Genomic DNA, 15859 nt, shown 5'->3' on the forward strand with positions numbered 1-15859 from the left:
AATCTTTGAGGAGAAGAAGACCTTAATCAGAGATCTACAAGCTATCCAATCTAAAATGGAAGAACAATAGGATTTAGAAGAAAATTCCAAGGAGGAATTGGATATTAGAAATAAGTAGCTTAGACTCAATAGAAAATAAGAATTTTACTGGAAACAAAAGTCGAGGATCCAGTGGCTCTTGGATGGTGATAAAAAATCAAAGTTTTTTCATCAGTCCACTTTGAAAAATAGAAGTAGAAATAAAATTAGATATCTTATAAGGGAGGATGGATCTAAGGTGGATGATGAAGAGGATATGGCAAATCTCTTCATTGATTGTTATAAAACTAATCAACCTATGACCCAAGGGGTGAATCAGGATATGAGAAACATGCTATAAATTATACCTAAAGTTATTGAAGATTCGGATCTCTTGGACCTCAACAAAAGAATTTCTATGCAAGATGTCAAGACTGCTTTGTTCTCCTTCTCTCCTAACAAGGCCCCGGGTTTGGATGGATTCCCTCCTTTCTTTCAAGACTTATGGGATATTGTCGGGAATGACCTATTTAATGCTGCTAGAGAATCTACAGATCAAGTAATCTCCTGAAACAACTTCTTGCCACCTTTATTTCTCTTATTCCAAAGAATGACAATGCCATTTCCACCAAGGATTTCAGGCCTATTAGTTTATGTAATACTGTTTATAAAATAATATCCAAAACTATGGTCAATACATTAAAACCCTTGCTTGACAAAATGATCTCCAATAACCAAAAAGGCTTTGTGGAAGGAAGACATATTCTTGATGCGGTCATGGTGGATCATGAGATGGTTCATTCTATGGATTCTAGCAAGAAACCTTCAATGGCTCTAAAACTTGATATTTCTAAAGCCTGTGATAATGTTTTTGGGGACTTTCTCCTTGAAGTTATTAGGAGATACGGTTTTAAGGGTAAATTTTTAGACTTGATTGAGCAATGTGTTTGTACCCCCAGGCTCTCGATCCTTTTTAATGGTTGCCCCAAGGGTTATTTCTATTGTGGCAAAGGGCTTAGATAGGGTGACCCCCTCTCACCCTATCTCTTCATTATTGTTGCTGAAGTGCTAGGGAGGAATTTTGAAAAACTTAAATGTGAGGGTTCTCTCAAAGGCTTCAAAGTTGCTTCATCTCTAAACCCTATCACTCATCAACAATTTATTGATGATACTATCATCTTTGGTGTGGATTTTATCTTGAGGCTAAACTTTGGAAAAAGACCCTGGATAGTTATGCTTCCATCTTTGGACAGTGTATTAATTTTGTGAAGAGAAAACTATTTTTTCTTAATGTCAAACCCTCACTAAAAGCTAAAATATGATGCATTCTTGGTTTCCAAATTGCTACTCTCCTGAACGCCTATCTTGGCTTACCCCTTTTCTCTAATCACCCTAGTCAGAACTTTTGGAATGGCCTGCTGGAGAGATTTCAAAAGAAGGTAGCCAGTTGGAAAGGGAAACTTCTCACTATGGCAAGTAAAATTTAACTTGTTAAATCTTGCCTTCAAATTGTGGCTATTTATTACCTCTCTCTTTTCAAGTTACCTAGTGTGGTGGCGGATAAAGTTGAAAGGATACAAAAAGGTTCCTATGGTCCGGTATGGAAGAAAAAATTAGACTCTCCTCGGTCTCTTGGGACAAAGTGTGCAGACCTTGGAATTGTGGAGGATTAGGAATTAGAAAGATTAAAATCTTTAATAAGGCACTTATTACTAAGATAGGATGGAAAGTATCTAAGGAACAAAAAGACTGGACAGAGATCTTGAAAGCTAAATATTTCCCAAGTGACAATGGGGAAAAATTTATTTATCGAGAGGAGCTCCCCATGGGCTCAACCATTTGGAACAGTGTGGCTAAAACAAGACAGGACATCAAAATAAATCGAAAGGTCATTATAGGTAATGGAAGAAAGATTAAGTTTTGGAAAGACACTTGGGTGTAGGGACAACCTTTGGATTCTCTCCCACATCTAAACAACATCAAGAAGTTCCTAAATTGTCATCTAGGGGGAAAGTGCATGACCTTCTAACTTGGAATTGAGGTCTTGCATCTTGGATTGATTTGAGAAGACTTGTCTCCTCTGATCCAAATGTGCTTCCATCCTCCAAAAGTTTGATCTTGAAGGAAGTCACTAACCTCTCATCCATGCTACCAAACTCCTCTCTTTACAATCCTAGGGAGGAGGATGAATGGATTTGGAAATGGAGTACTTCTGGCAAGTTCACTGTTAATTTTGTCTATCACCTTTTGGAGGATAATAATAATAGAGATGATTTATGGAAAGCTATATGGATAAAGGAGTTAATTCCTAAAATTAACTATTTTTGGTGGGAACTGCTCATGGTCGAATTCTTACTATAGATAACCTAAATAAAAGTGGGTTTTCTCTGGTCAATAGGTGTCAACTATGTTATATAAAATTTGAAAGTATTGATCACATCTTCCTACATTGTAACTTTCCTCGTGAAATATGGGATAAATCTGGAGGAAGTTTAACACTTATTGGGTGCAACTCAAGTCTTTCAAAGAATTCCTTGATGCAAGGAAATTTTCCCCCTACTCCCACCCGATTGCCAAGAGCATATGGCATCAAAACCCCCCTTTTCTTGCTTGGAATATCTGGAAGGAACGCAACAACAAGATATTCAGAGAAGAGATGAGAAGCAACAAAATTATTGCCAACATAATCATATAGCAGATTAAAGAAAATGTGAATTTGAATCTATTGGTTTCACTAAAACCCTCCCCTCTCAGCTGGATCTCAGACTAAAACAGAGTTGGAGAATTCAACATAATTTTTTGAATGTAAATTGGCAAAACATGATCCTAAGAACCTCATTCTCTTGGATACCCTCGGAAGTTGGATGGATTAAATGCAACTTTGATGGTTTCTCTAAAGGTAATCTAAGAATCTCGGGAGCGGGAGGTCTAATCCATGATCACAGAGGCTTTTTAGTTTAGGGGTATGGATCTAGTTTAGGTACTACCAATAACAACGAGGTGGAAGCTTGGGCAGCTTGGATGGGTCTCCAATGTCTTTCTGAAATCACTAGAAGAAATATCATTCTAGAAGGAGATTCTACACTCATTGTCAACTGTCTCAATAATGTCACCTCTCCTCCATGGGAAATCAAAGAGATCATTGGTATATGCAAATGGCTGATAGATTTGTTTGATGAAATTAGAATAAAACATGTCTACAGAGAAGGTAATAGGGTGGTTGACATTTAAGTGAATCAAAGTCTCAATACGTTGGATTGACATGTATTCAAGTTCGAGAACAACTCTATAGAGCTGAAGGAAACCCGTGCATAGGAAAGAAGAAACTTGAAAAAGAAGGCGGGAAATGGAATGGAGATGTTAGATTGAGTTTCTTCAAAAAGTTTAATGTGCACACTCCCTTTTTTTTCTTAATGCTCATTAGGCCCACCAAGGTGGGGGCCCTTATCCTCCGTAGGAAAATTCAAAGTCAGAAGAAAGGGCAGGATAAGGATATTTTTCACTGGAGTTATGGCTTTTTCAAATTTTATACCTTGATGGAATTTTGTCAATATGTCTTTTATGTGGTGGAACCCTACACGAGCTTATGTAGGCTTGTGATGACTCAGAGTCATGACCCCATGGGTTTTCTTTCATGTCAGATGACCTATGTGGTCTATGACATGGACAAGAACTTTCCCGATGCGAGTACGATGGCTTCGGATGATGATTGCTCTTGGATCAGGAAAGTTTTGGCTTTCATGATAAAGATAAGGAGAAACTTATATTTTTACGCCACCTTAATGAGTAATAATTTCAATTGGTGTCGCACATGCAAGGACCCCAGAAAGATTAAATTTTGGTTTGATTTAATTCTAAAAACTTATCTTCCAAAGGAAGCAGGCGATGGAAAATTTATAATCTTTTGTCTGGTAGCTTTCACAAAATCTTTGTACCCCTACTCAAACAAATTTTGAAATGGGGGACCCTCTCAAATGCACTGAACCTAAAAATTGTGATGGACTTAGAGATAATAAGGAGTTGTGGGATATTCTTGATGAGGCGGGTTTTACCACTTTCTTCTTAGCGATTAAAGGCTACAACAAGGAGCTCTCTGCCAGGGTCTGCAACTCTTGGCATAATGGGAAGGTCATGGTTGGTAGAATCTCCTTCACTATTACTCCTGAATATATTGTAGAGGCTACTGGTCTTCATAACGATGGAGAGCTAGTGGAAAGGAAGAGTGCGAGGGATTACAAGAAGTTTATGAGGATATTTTTTTAGGAACGGCGAGAAATGAGTGCATCTCCAAAATGGGTAATGATCATTTTGTCTTACCTCAACCCTATTTGTTGGTTAGTTATTATGTTATGAGGTATTTTACTCTTGAGGGATGGTACCCAATTGTGCATGGGTACCACTTCCCGATCCTCAACCATGTTAGGAATTTGGAGAAAATCAATATGCCCCTTTTTCTCTTTTCCTCGCTTAAAACCTGTATTCAAAATGGGGCGAATCCCCCGCTCCATCAAGGCCTCATTTACTTGATGTATAAATTTGTTGTTGATCATTCCTCCATTGTTAGTAGTCTTGCCTCTACCTCTGGAAGTGTTGGTATCTCCAAAAAGTCCTTTCCTAAAACCCCTAACCTACCACCCTCAATTCTGAAAACCCACAACTCTCTCGGCCCTGCTAATTCAATGATAACCATTTCTACTAGTTTGGTTGTGGTACTTGAAAAGGAATATTTGGAATTGACCCTTCTTGACATTAACACTAATAAAGGAAAGATTGAAACCCCCAAAAACACCCTGAGACAAGATAAGAAGACCAGCAGTGACTCTGTTGGGTCAAGTATCATCATTGTCTTAGAGCTTCATAACTTTGAGAAAAAAGGGGAAAAATATTAGAATAAGGAAAAGTATGACATTGTCTTGGGAGAGAGAAGATCGGCCCGTATTCGGTCTAAAGGAAGAATTAATTATGAGAAAAATGATTTCAAACAGATCAATACTCCCCTCCGAAAAATCTATGAACTTGATGAGGAAGAGGATGAGAAAGATAACCCTAAAGATGAAGAGAAGATTGATAACCCCAATAAGGATATGGAGGAAGAAGAGTAAGTGAGGAATGAGAGTAATAATTTTGAAAGTGAACCTGAGGATGAAGAGGAAAGGGAGGATGAGAGTAGTAAAACATAGACTGAACATGACTCCCTGCTTAGAATCCTGGTGGACCCTTATAACTCAGAAGATGATGAAATTGTTAAGTGCTTGCCCATATCAACCAATCATGAGGAAAGTTATAAGATGAAGGGGCAGTTAATTGAAATGAAAGAAAGACTATCTACTCTGGAGCAAGAAAATGCAAAACAGGATGGGAAGATTAATGAATTATGTGATGTTGTTAATTCCCTTTGCCAAATTATTGACGGGGTCATGAACAAGGTTGCTATGGGGACAATCTCTGGTTATGGCAAAATTCAAAGGAATAAAAAGAAGAAGGCTAAGAGGGGCAAGTACGAGTTGAGCAAGGAGGAGGATATGGACCAAGATGATATATAGATTCAAAATCTGGGAAGGTTAAAGAAAAATTGGAACCTACTCAAGAAAGAGTAGCTATTCTTAGTTATGTTTATGTTTATGCTTTTATGGTTAAGACTTGTCTTTTTTAGAACAATTGTGGGTTCTACAAATCCTTTTCGATTAACTGTTTGGTTTATGACTATTCTAGAAATGTTAATATTAGGTTTAATACTGATATGAACTCTATGATAATTAGATCTAAGGAGAAGGTTAATAGGTTAGCTACTGTTATTTGGTTTAACAACCGGAAGCTTTTTCATATGAGTAGAAATAGCTATAGGGTGATGAAAGTTTTAGATTATTTTTTAAGGGCGATCAGTTTTTGTGTGTTGATGGTTGTATGATCTCATAAGTTGGTTGTTGTTTCTTCGGTTCAGGGCTGCCTCCCTGCTAATCTAATAAAAAACAATATAATTATAAAAATCTACTCAATCTTGAATCATGTGTAATTATTAATTTGCATATCAAAATTGATTCACAGATGCTTTGAAACTACTTTTGAACCATGGGTGAAAATTTAAAAACCATAAAATAATAAGACTCTCAACAATGGTCACAACATATTACATTGGACATTATATAATATGTTGTGACTATTGTTGCAGCTATTGTTCTTTGTACTTTTGCCTTATTCAATAATAATAATAATAATCCCAACAAATATATTTTGTAATACCAATAACTATAATAATCAACCATAATTGATTATTACAACAAGATGAATTATACAATGGTATAAAAGAGCCTTATGTCATTATGGTGTCTATAAAAATCCAAAATAAATAATAGAACTAAAGAAAATAAATATATTATGATCAATGCTTTTGGATTTGATTGTGTGTATGTGTGTTTGCACAAAATCAAATCAAAATAAAAACTTAAAGCTATACATTGCACATATATATTAAATAAATTAAATCTAATAAAAAAAAAAATACAAATTAATACATAAAATAAAAATATTTTAAAAATACAATAAAACTAAAAATAATAAATATACTGAAAAAGTGACGCAACCAATCTAACATGCTTATATTAAGAAGAATTATGTAGAAAATATTAAGAGATGTCTTTTATAAATACTAAAAAAAAATCAATACAAATAATCTAACATATCTATCTTAAGAAAAATCCATGTAGAAGACAATGGGGACATATCCTTCTCAAGATGTTTATTACATTTGTATATCAATAGAGAGTAACATTATAGAATACATTTTTTAAAGGAATGCTTGTATGTATAAATGCCATATATTTATGTAAAATTATGCAATTTATCAATATTTATATACATTAATTTCCTCTCTTAGAATAAATAAAAAAATGACATAGATACACAAATTTCACAATTAAAATAATAAACTAAAAAAAAATCAAACTCAAAACTAAAATAATTTTAATTTTTTAATAATTATTAAACAATAAAAGCACTTTAATATTAAGATAAAAAAACATTAACCTAAAATTAATATTAAATATATACATAAGAATTCAATTATTTTAACATCCTCTTTTAAGGGAAATACCGCCTCCCAACACACATGTACGTACACAATCTGCTCGCTCTGCAGTGCAAAAGTAATCGTTTCTTTCTCTATTCTTTGACGTGCACAATGGGAACAATTAAACTAGGGGGAAAGGTTAAAAACTATTAAAAATTTAATATTGCGAATCCAAAAGATTTCTTTGCCAGAACTTACGATGAGGTTACCGCACGCCATGGACGATAGTTGAATACAACTGTAAAAAAAAATTAATACCACATGATTAGGTCCTGTTTAGCTATAATTTTAAGTTGAACAAAGCAGTACAGGCAACAGTTTTCTTTGTACATATTTAATAAATGTAATTTTAAGTCTCTTGTCTAGGGTAGGAACTAATAAATGATATGATATTGATAATAACAAAAGATGCAAAGGGTCAGGGAGAGAAAGATATTAAATAAATAAATAAAAATAATTATCTAATAATTGAGCTAGGATAAATTAATTAAAATACAAGTATGTATTATAATTAAAAAATGGATAGGTGTATGTAGTCTTAGAATCGATTATGGACAGATGATATAGGTGTCGATTGAAATATTTTGTCATTTTTGAAATATTAGTTATCTTAGTTTGATGGATGTTTCAAACTCTAAATTGATAAAGAGTGATGTAGATGGATCAAACTCTAAATTGATAAAGAGTGATGTAGATGGATCTCAAGCTCCGCGAGTTTAATTTCAATTATCAAGTACTTCATGTAGTACACAAAATTGATCTATGATGTGTGGGAATGGACTAGCAAAATGTAATAATGAAAAGTGTCTTTCCATTGTCTTATAGATATATGCATATGTTACGGTGGTGTTTGTAGACATAAATACGACAAGTGAACAAGTTCTCCTAGGTCAAACCCTTTAGCGAATTAAATAATGACAACGAGAAATATTAAAGACTACATTTGCAATCATGTAGATGTCCTATGTGATGATTTTGCATTTTTAGTTTTTTTTAATAGTATATAGAATTTAATTTCTTTGTAATTATTACCCTTTTGAGCATGATGATAATTGGTTCATATAAAATTAAATACTCATTTCATTTTATTACATATCATGACATAACAACATAGTGTATGGAAAATATATTAGACAACTTCATAATGATTAATATAAAGGATTGAAGAAGTTTAAATTTGAATATGAATTTGGAGTATTAAGATTTAGATACCATTTTGTATACTTTGTAGGATTGATTCTTATCAATATTGAATTATTTGAAAAAGATCCATACAAATGAAATAGATATTTTGAAATAGAAAAAAAACCAATTTAAAAATGGATTCAAATGAAAATAAATAAAAATATATCAAAACCAAAATGTGAAAATTAAACTTAATACAAAAATATATCATCTATCAAAATATTATTATATGAAAACATCTTCAAAGAAATATACACAAAATTAAATATAAATTTACAAAAAAAAATTATAATTTCACCTTTACACCTATATTTTTACGCCGAGAGGCATTCCTATATAGTCACAACAGGGGGAGTGAAGGATAGAATAAAAGTAAAATATTTCGTGTAAACAGAACGAGTGAAGCCATCCGTGATGATTTGCTGGTAGTTACATCAACAATCAATATCGCATGCTCTGACAGTTACAAAGGCATATGGCATAGTCTACATGCTCTTTGACCGTTACTAACGCACATTCATGGACAAACTGTAACCGATGAAATGGACTAATGCTATATAATTGATGGCATGATTTTATTAAACATTTATAATCTTAACTAGATATAATGTTGACACTAATTTGCATTCTAGCAACACTAATTCTAATTCTAACTCTAGCTCTACATTCTAACCTTAACTTCATGTCTATTTTTCTAACTCTAGCTCTAAATTTTAACCCTAACTTCATGTCTATTTCAAACTCAAGCACTAACTATAACCCTAACCCTAACACTAATTATAACCATATAAACCTATATTAAATTCTAATAGTATACCTAAATTTAACATTGACTCTAACACAAACATTAATTCTACCTCTACCCCTAATATTAATACTAATTTGATGATTAAATTAGGGTTAGGGTTTGGGTACATAAAGGGTTAGAGCTAGAACTATAGTTACTCTAAGATAAATATAATGTTTCTAAATTATATTTGCATATAGTGATAGAACATACCATTTTTTTCTTTTTTGTTAAGATAATTTGCAAGAATCTTACTTATCAATTTAGAAAGATAAAAACAAGCTTGTATGTTTCTAAATTGTAAACATAAAATTTAATTTTTCTAAATTTAAAAAATCAAAATCACATATTTAAACAAATAATTTTAGTCATCAAAATATAATGTTTCTATATTGAAAAAATCAAATTTATAAATACATGTGATTTTTCAAGATCAAAAGGAATTTTAATGTTTCTAAATTGTAGTAATAAAAGTATAATGTTTCTAAATTATATATGCATAGAGTGATAGAACATAATGTTTCTAAATTATATTTGTATGTTTCTAAATTGTAAACATAAAATTTAATTTTTCTAAATTTAAAAAATTAAAATCACATATTTAAACAAATAATTTTAGTCATCAAAATATAATGTTCTATATTGAAAAAGTAAAATTTATACACACATGTGATCAAAAATAATTTTTATGTTTCTAAATTTTAGTAATAAAAATATAATGTTTCTAAATTATATTTGCATAGAGTGATAGAACATATCGTTTTTCTCTTTTTTTTGTTAAGATAATGTTGCAAGAATCTTAGTTATCAATTTAGAAAGATAAAAACAAACTTGTATGTTTCTAAAATTTAATTTTTCTAAATTTAAAAAATCAAAATCACATATTTAAACAAATAATTTTAGTCATCAAAATATAATGTTTTTATATTGAAAAAAACAAATTTATACTTACTTACATGTGATTTTTCTATTTATCTTTTTATTGTGTTATAAAGATTAAATTTTTTTTTTAAAATTTTAATCATAATTAGATCTACTAAAATAGTTTTAAAAATATACAAATCTAAAATAATTATAGTGTATAATATACAGTTAATAAATTTTTTAAATTATTATTCAGATAATTTTTTTTTAATTATTAACTGTTTATAACTATTTCTCAATGGTTAAACCCTTAAATAAGATTGTGGTTTAATTATAGTTAGGGTTAGGGTTATATTAGGGATAGCATTAAGGTTGTATTGGGTTAGAATTTAATTTTTATAAGAGTAGAGTTAGAATAAAACAAGTAATCTTAATCAAAAGAAAGTTTAAACTATTTTAATCTTTGTATTAATAAGATTATTTTAATTAAAACCAAGTTTAACCTATTTTAAAATGCCTTTATTTTATTACAACAAAATTTAAAGGTATTAATCTCATAAAAATATTTAAATAATGAAAACCAATTCATAAGAAAAATACATAATAATGAAGAATTTTTTTAATATTTTATAATAAAATGATAATAATTTTTATGAATGCATTATCCTATAATAGCAATTGTAACATAACCATAATCCTAATCCTAAAATTAACCTTAACCGTTATTACTATTTAAACCCTATTTTGAACGTCAACCATAACCCTGAAGTAACCTCGATTGTAAATCCAACCTATGCTTGACGTTATCCCCAATCTTTATGCTAACATAACCCATAAATCTAATTGAATTCTAATGCTAACCTTCAAACAAAGCTCTATTAAATTCAGTTGTAATGCTAACCTCAATCTTAATTAAACCTTATTCCTAACCCTAATACTAATTCTAATTGAACTTGAACCTTTACCCAAGCATTATCCTACAATAATAACTCTAATCGTTACTAAAACCAATTACAACTATTATTTTATCTATAATACTATTACACCCTCTAATCTAGACCCTAACCCTAACCCTAACCTGATAATGACCCTAAACCTAACTGTATATCTAACCCTAACCCTAACAACCCTAATCCTAACCCAAACCCTAACTCTTATAGCTATCATCACATACTATCTTTCATTGCAATCTTAAGCCTAACCCTAACCCCAATGCTAATTTTAATTCTAACCCTAACCCTAACCCTAATTTAAATTATAATCACTATTTATAATATTTAAACCTTACCCTAATTATAATCACTAAGACTAACCCCAATACTAACCCTAAACCTAACCCTAATTATAACCCTTACACTAATTATAATTATAACCCTAACCCTAACCCTAATTCTAACCCTAACCCTAATTCTAACCCTAATTCTAACCAATAATTATAATATTTAACGCTAATGCTAATTAGAATTATAACTCTAATTCTAACCCTAACCCTAACCATAACACTAATCCCTAACCCTAACAATAATACTTAGTCTTAACCCTAAACCTAATCCTAACCATAACCCTAACAACATGCTTTATCCTTGAATCCTAACCCTTCCTGAGTCACAACACTAACTATAACCTTAATTGAGTTGTAATGCTAACCCTAATCGTAATTAAACCCTATCCCTAACCCTAATACTGATTCTAATTGAACCTGAACCTGAACCCTTACCCCAAGCATTATACTACAATAATAATTATAATCGTTAACTAAAACTAATTATAACTATTATTTTATCTATAATACTATAACTCTCTCTAATCTAGACCCTAACCCTAACAACCCTAATCCTAACCCAAACCCTAACTCTCATAGCTATCATCATAGACTATCTTTCTATGCGATTTTAACCCTAACCCTAACCGTAATCCTAATTATAATTCTAGACCTAACCCTAACCCTAATCGTGATTTTAATTATAATCTTTAAACTTTACCCTAATTATAATCATTAAGACTAACCCCAATACTAACCCTAACTCTAACCATGATCCTATACGAAAACCAAAACTTGATGCTAACCCTAACCATGATATACATCCTAACTGTTATCATATTCCTAACCCTAACCATGATATAAACCTTAACCCTGACCATAATACTAACCTTAACCCTCATCCAAAACATAACCATAAACTGAATCCTAATCCTAACCATACCCTCAGTTATAATTGTAACCCTGACACTAAACCCTAACGTTAACCATAAATTTAACCCTAATATTAAACCATAACCCTAACCCTAACCCTAACCATAATCCTAACTGTAATCCTTAACCTTAATGCTAATCATAATCCTAAACCAAAACCAAACCCTAACGTTGATGCTAACCCTAACCATGATATAAACCCTAAACATTATCATTAAATAAGGTTTAATATATCTTAAATTTTAGTATTTGCTTTGATCTTGCAACACATATATTATATAAAATAGTCTAAATAGATATTTAAAATTTCATATATCTCTACGTAATAATATAATAATATTGTAATATCAAACAGGAAATAATAATAATAATAATTGCAATAATAATATTACATATCATTGCAACAAACATATCTCTTGGCATATTATATATATATTTGGTTAAAATCAAATATATGTAAGCTAGTATTAAAATTAAAAAAAAACAAGCAAGACTCACTTGTGTGTAAGCCCCAAAGATCATGTGGGATCTTTGTTTTGTTGTGTAGTAGATATACATATGAATTTATTACATTATAATATTGTTACTACTTACCAAACAAACATTGATAAATTTAGTGTTTGCATCTTTGAAGAAAGAGATTCCTAAGATATTAGCTATTCAGATTGTAAGTATGTATTAATGATCCCTATTAAAAAAATGAATACATTAAAAAAATTATATTGAAATTTTTTTCTACATTAGTACTTAAATCTAAAATGAATCTCACATTAAACAAAAATACATATAAAAAAATTAAATATTTAATAATATATAAAAAAATTATATACTTTAATATAAAATATATATAAAATCATTTGACCGTCCATGTAAATACCACCACAACAATGAGAAAATTAAGAGATCATTATCAAAATTTTGAATCGCGCATATGTGTATAATGAATTTAATATTGGCTCTTTAATTAAAAAGTAGTTGTAAACATTATAAGATTTGTGGAGACATGAGAACATGTGACTGAAGAACATTTATGAATCCGTGGGCCCCGCCACCTAACAAGTGGCATACATCTCTTTATTTGTTCCATGTGAAATGATGTGGTACGACTGTTTACAACTAGAAACTTTTTTAAATATTTTTTTTTTTTTTGTGTAGAGCAACTGACAAATGTATTAAATGTATATGACTTTTATTCAAAATTCTATTTTTTTTATGATGAAAATTAAATTTTAAACTTACAACATTAAAATAGAGACCAATCATGCAACAAATAAATCAATTTTTAAATAATGTTTGTTAAAAATTTGACATGTTAATTTTGGAAAAAATAAAAATGCATTTTAATTTGAATTTATTTTTAAATTCATTGGTTGACAAGGACGATGAATAATAACAATTTAAGCTATTTCAAAACATTATAAATGCATTATAAATATCCTGGAACTAATAAATATTTAACACTTGAAATACTTATATTTTTAGAATATATCATATTAATACAATAACAGCTGTGAAGAGAATAAAACAAAACGATCAACGTTATTCATAGGTCAATACTTCTCGCCGAGCACTAGTATAGATGATGTGGCAGACGGGGTACAGGGATAGCATTTAATTCTACGCCCTTCTTTAAAGTAAGTCCAAACTCGTCCGCCATGTCCAACTGTTCGGAGTTCATCCCATCTGGAAGTATCCAGTCAAAGGAATGAAGCAAAGAAGCCAAAACAAAATCAATCATACGACTTGCCAATGGAAGTCCTGGACAAATTCTTCTTCCCGATCCGAATGGAATCAGCTCAAAGTTTTGTCCCCTGTAATCAATCTTGCTATTCTCACCCTCCAAAAATCTCTCCGGCACAAATTCTGAAGGACTCTTCCAAATTGCAGGGTCCATCCCAATTGCCCACACGTTCACCATCACCTGGCTGTTTTTGGGTATCACAAATCCCCCGATTACGCAGGAGCTCTCAGCTTTGTGGGGGAGCAGAAGAGGAACAGTCGGATGCAATCGGAATATTTCCTTCACAGCCGCATGTAGATAAGGCAAATGATCTAGATCAGATTCTTCCACTCTTCTATTGCAACCAACTACTTCATCCAATTCTTGTCGGACTCGGTTTAGTTTCTGCGGATTGCGAATGAATTCTGCCATGGCCCATTCTATTGTTGTAGTGCTCGTTTCGGCACCTGCAATAAACAAGTCCTGCAAAACGTTACCACAGTAAGACATTCTGGCTAAAATATCAGAAATTTGAGAAACTTTTTTTGGGTTTTTCCAGTACTTACGGTTATCAAGGCTCGAATATCAACGAGCGTGAAATCTTCGCTTTTGAAATCCAGCAGTACATCCAGAAAATCCTTCTTGGAGTCATTCTGCTCAAGGCTTTCGCTAGCAGAGGCGAGCCTTTTCTGTATGAACAAATCCACAAAATCATACACACCTTTCAAAAGCTTGGCCGTCTCCCTGGAAACACCTTGGGGGTCGAGGAACCGGAGAATCGGGAAAAAGTCAGCCAAATTGGGCGTTCCACCGAGCTTCATCATCTCCGAGAAGGAATTTTTGAACCCCGCAGAAGCCGGATTGAGTGGATCGAAGACGCTTGTGCTGAAGATCATATTGCCTAACAAATTCAGAGACGTGCAGAACGCAGTCCGCCCAATATCTATTACCTTTCCCTTCTCCTCGAAAATGAGTCGAATTGTGTGAAATACCTCATCTCTTCTGAAGTGTTCTAGAGCTTCCATTCTTTTGGGGCTGAAAAGCTCAACAGTTGAAATACGTCGGAGATTGCGCCAGTGAGGTCCGTATTCTCCCCAAATCAGGGAAGACTTGTGATGGGACAGAGATTTGGCGAATTCTAACACCGTCCGCCCGGCTAAGATGTGGTCGTGCGTTTTGAGAACCTCCTTGGCCATGGCAGGAGTGGAGACGACCACTGTTGTTTTCATGCCCAAACGGAGAGTCATCAATGGGCCGTATTTGAGAGAGAGGGCATAGAGAGACTGGTGAGGCCTCTTTCCCAGCTGAGAGAGGTTTCCCACAACAGGCCAAGCAGGAGGTCCAGGAGGCAGAGGAAGCCATGTCCTCCTCTTTCTTCTCCAGATAGAGAAGAACAAAAGAAATGAACCAGCGGTAAGAAGCACAGAATACCAAGAAAACGGTAGAGCATCCATATAAACTGCAGAACGTGAAAATCCCTATTTTGTTTGCTTTCCCAGAAGAAGGCAAGATTCCCACGCGTCGCAGGTGAGAGCTCCGGATAACAGTGGTGTGAGGGTACCCATTTTTATTCAGTTTCTGGCTAATAGTTAACTATAGTTAGCAATGGTTGACGCGGCTCTTTGAAGGCTCTACTTCGAAAAAGCTCAGATTTTTAATAATATTTTACTAGGTAAACGTGCTAAGCGTATTTTTCACAATACACGTTTCAGCATTCATTATAAGGAAAGGTATGTATTATCATTAGTTTCTGCCGCTAGGCAGGATACTTATGCATCCGCCTGGTGCATTTATTTCTTTCAGTTAACCAATCAGCTTTCAAAATTATTAAGAATTCATATGAAGTTGTATAGTTTGAATGTTAATATATATTTAAATAATAAAAAAAAAACATTTAACTTGTCTCTTATCGGCTAATCGGAGTAACAGTAGCTGAAGAAATTATATTTTTTATTAAATTTATTTGAAAAATTTAATAAAATTTTAGAACTTTGTATTATTTCAATTTTCATAAGCATTTATTGA

At 32.2% G+C, this 15859-nt stretch overlaps 1 protein-coding gene across 1 annotated transcript; it reads right to left on the reverse strand.

Annotated features, from left to right (window-relative positions):
• Positions 1–13635: 13635 nt before the first annotated feature.
• On the reverse strand, positions 13636–15536 carry LOC131856130 (cytochrome P450 76T24-like). Its single transcript, XM_059207492.1, has 2 exons — positions 14401–15536; positions 13636–14317 (listed from the first exon to the last, which is right to left on the reverse strand). Exons 1-2 carry the CDS (start codon positions 15286–15288, stop codon positions 13685–13687), a joined length of 1521 nt encoding a protein of 506 aa, XP_059063475.1. The 5' UTR covers positions 15289–15536; the 3' UTR covers positions 13636–13684.
• Between the last annotated feature and the right edge of the window lie 323 nt (positions 15537–15859).

Source organism: Cryptomeria japonica, chromosome 6, assembly GCF_030272615.1.
Source record: "Cryptomeria japonica chromosome 6, Sugi_1.0, whole genome shotgun sequence".
NCBI classification, from domain to species: Eukaryota; Viridiplantae; Streptophyta; class Pinopsida; order Cupressales; family Cupressaceae; genus Cryptomeria; species Cryptomeria japonica.

What these genes read in the sequence shown, in the direction of transcription:
- LOC131856130 (XM_059207492.1), bottom strand. Translation starts at nt 15,288, where the DNA reads ATGGATGCTCTACCGTTTTCTTGGTATTCTGTGCTTCTTACCGCTGGT. An exon ending in ATATTCGAGCCTTGATAACC is followed by an intron (nt 14,318 to 14,400) that starts GTAAGTACTGGA and finishes AACGTTTTGCAG; the next exon opens with GACTTGTTTATTGCAGGTGC.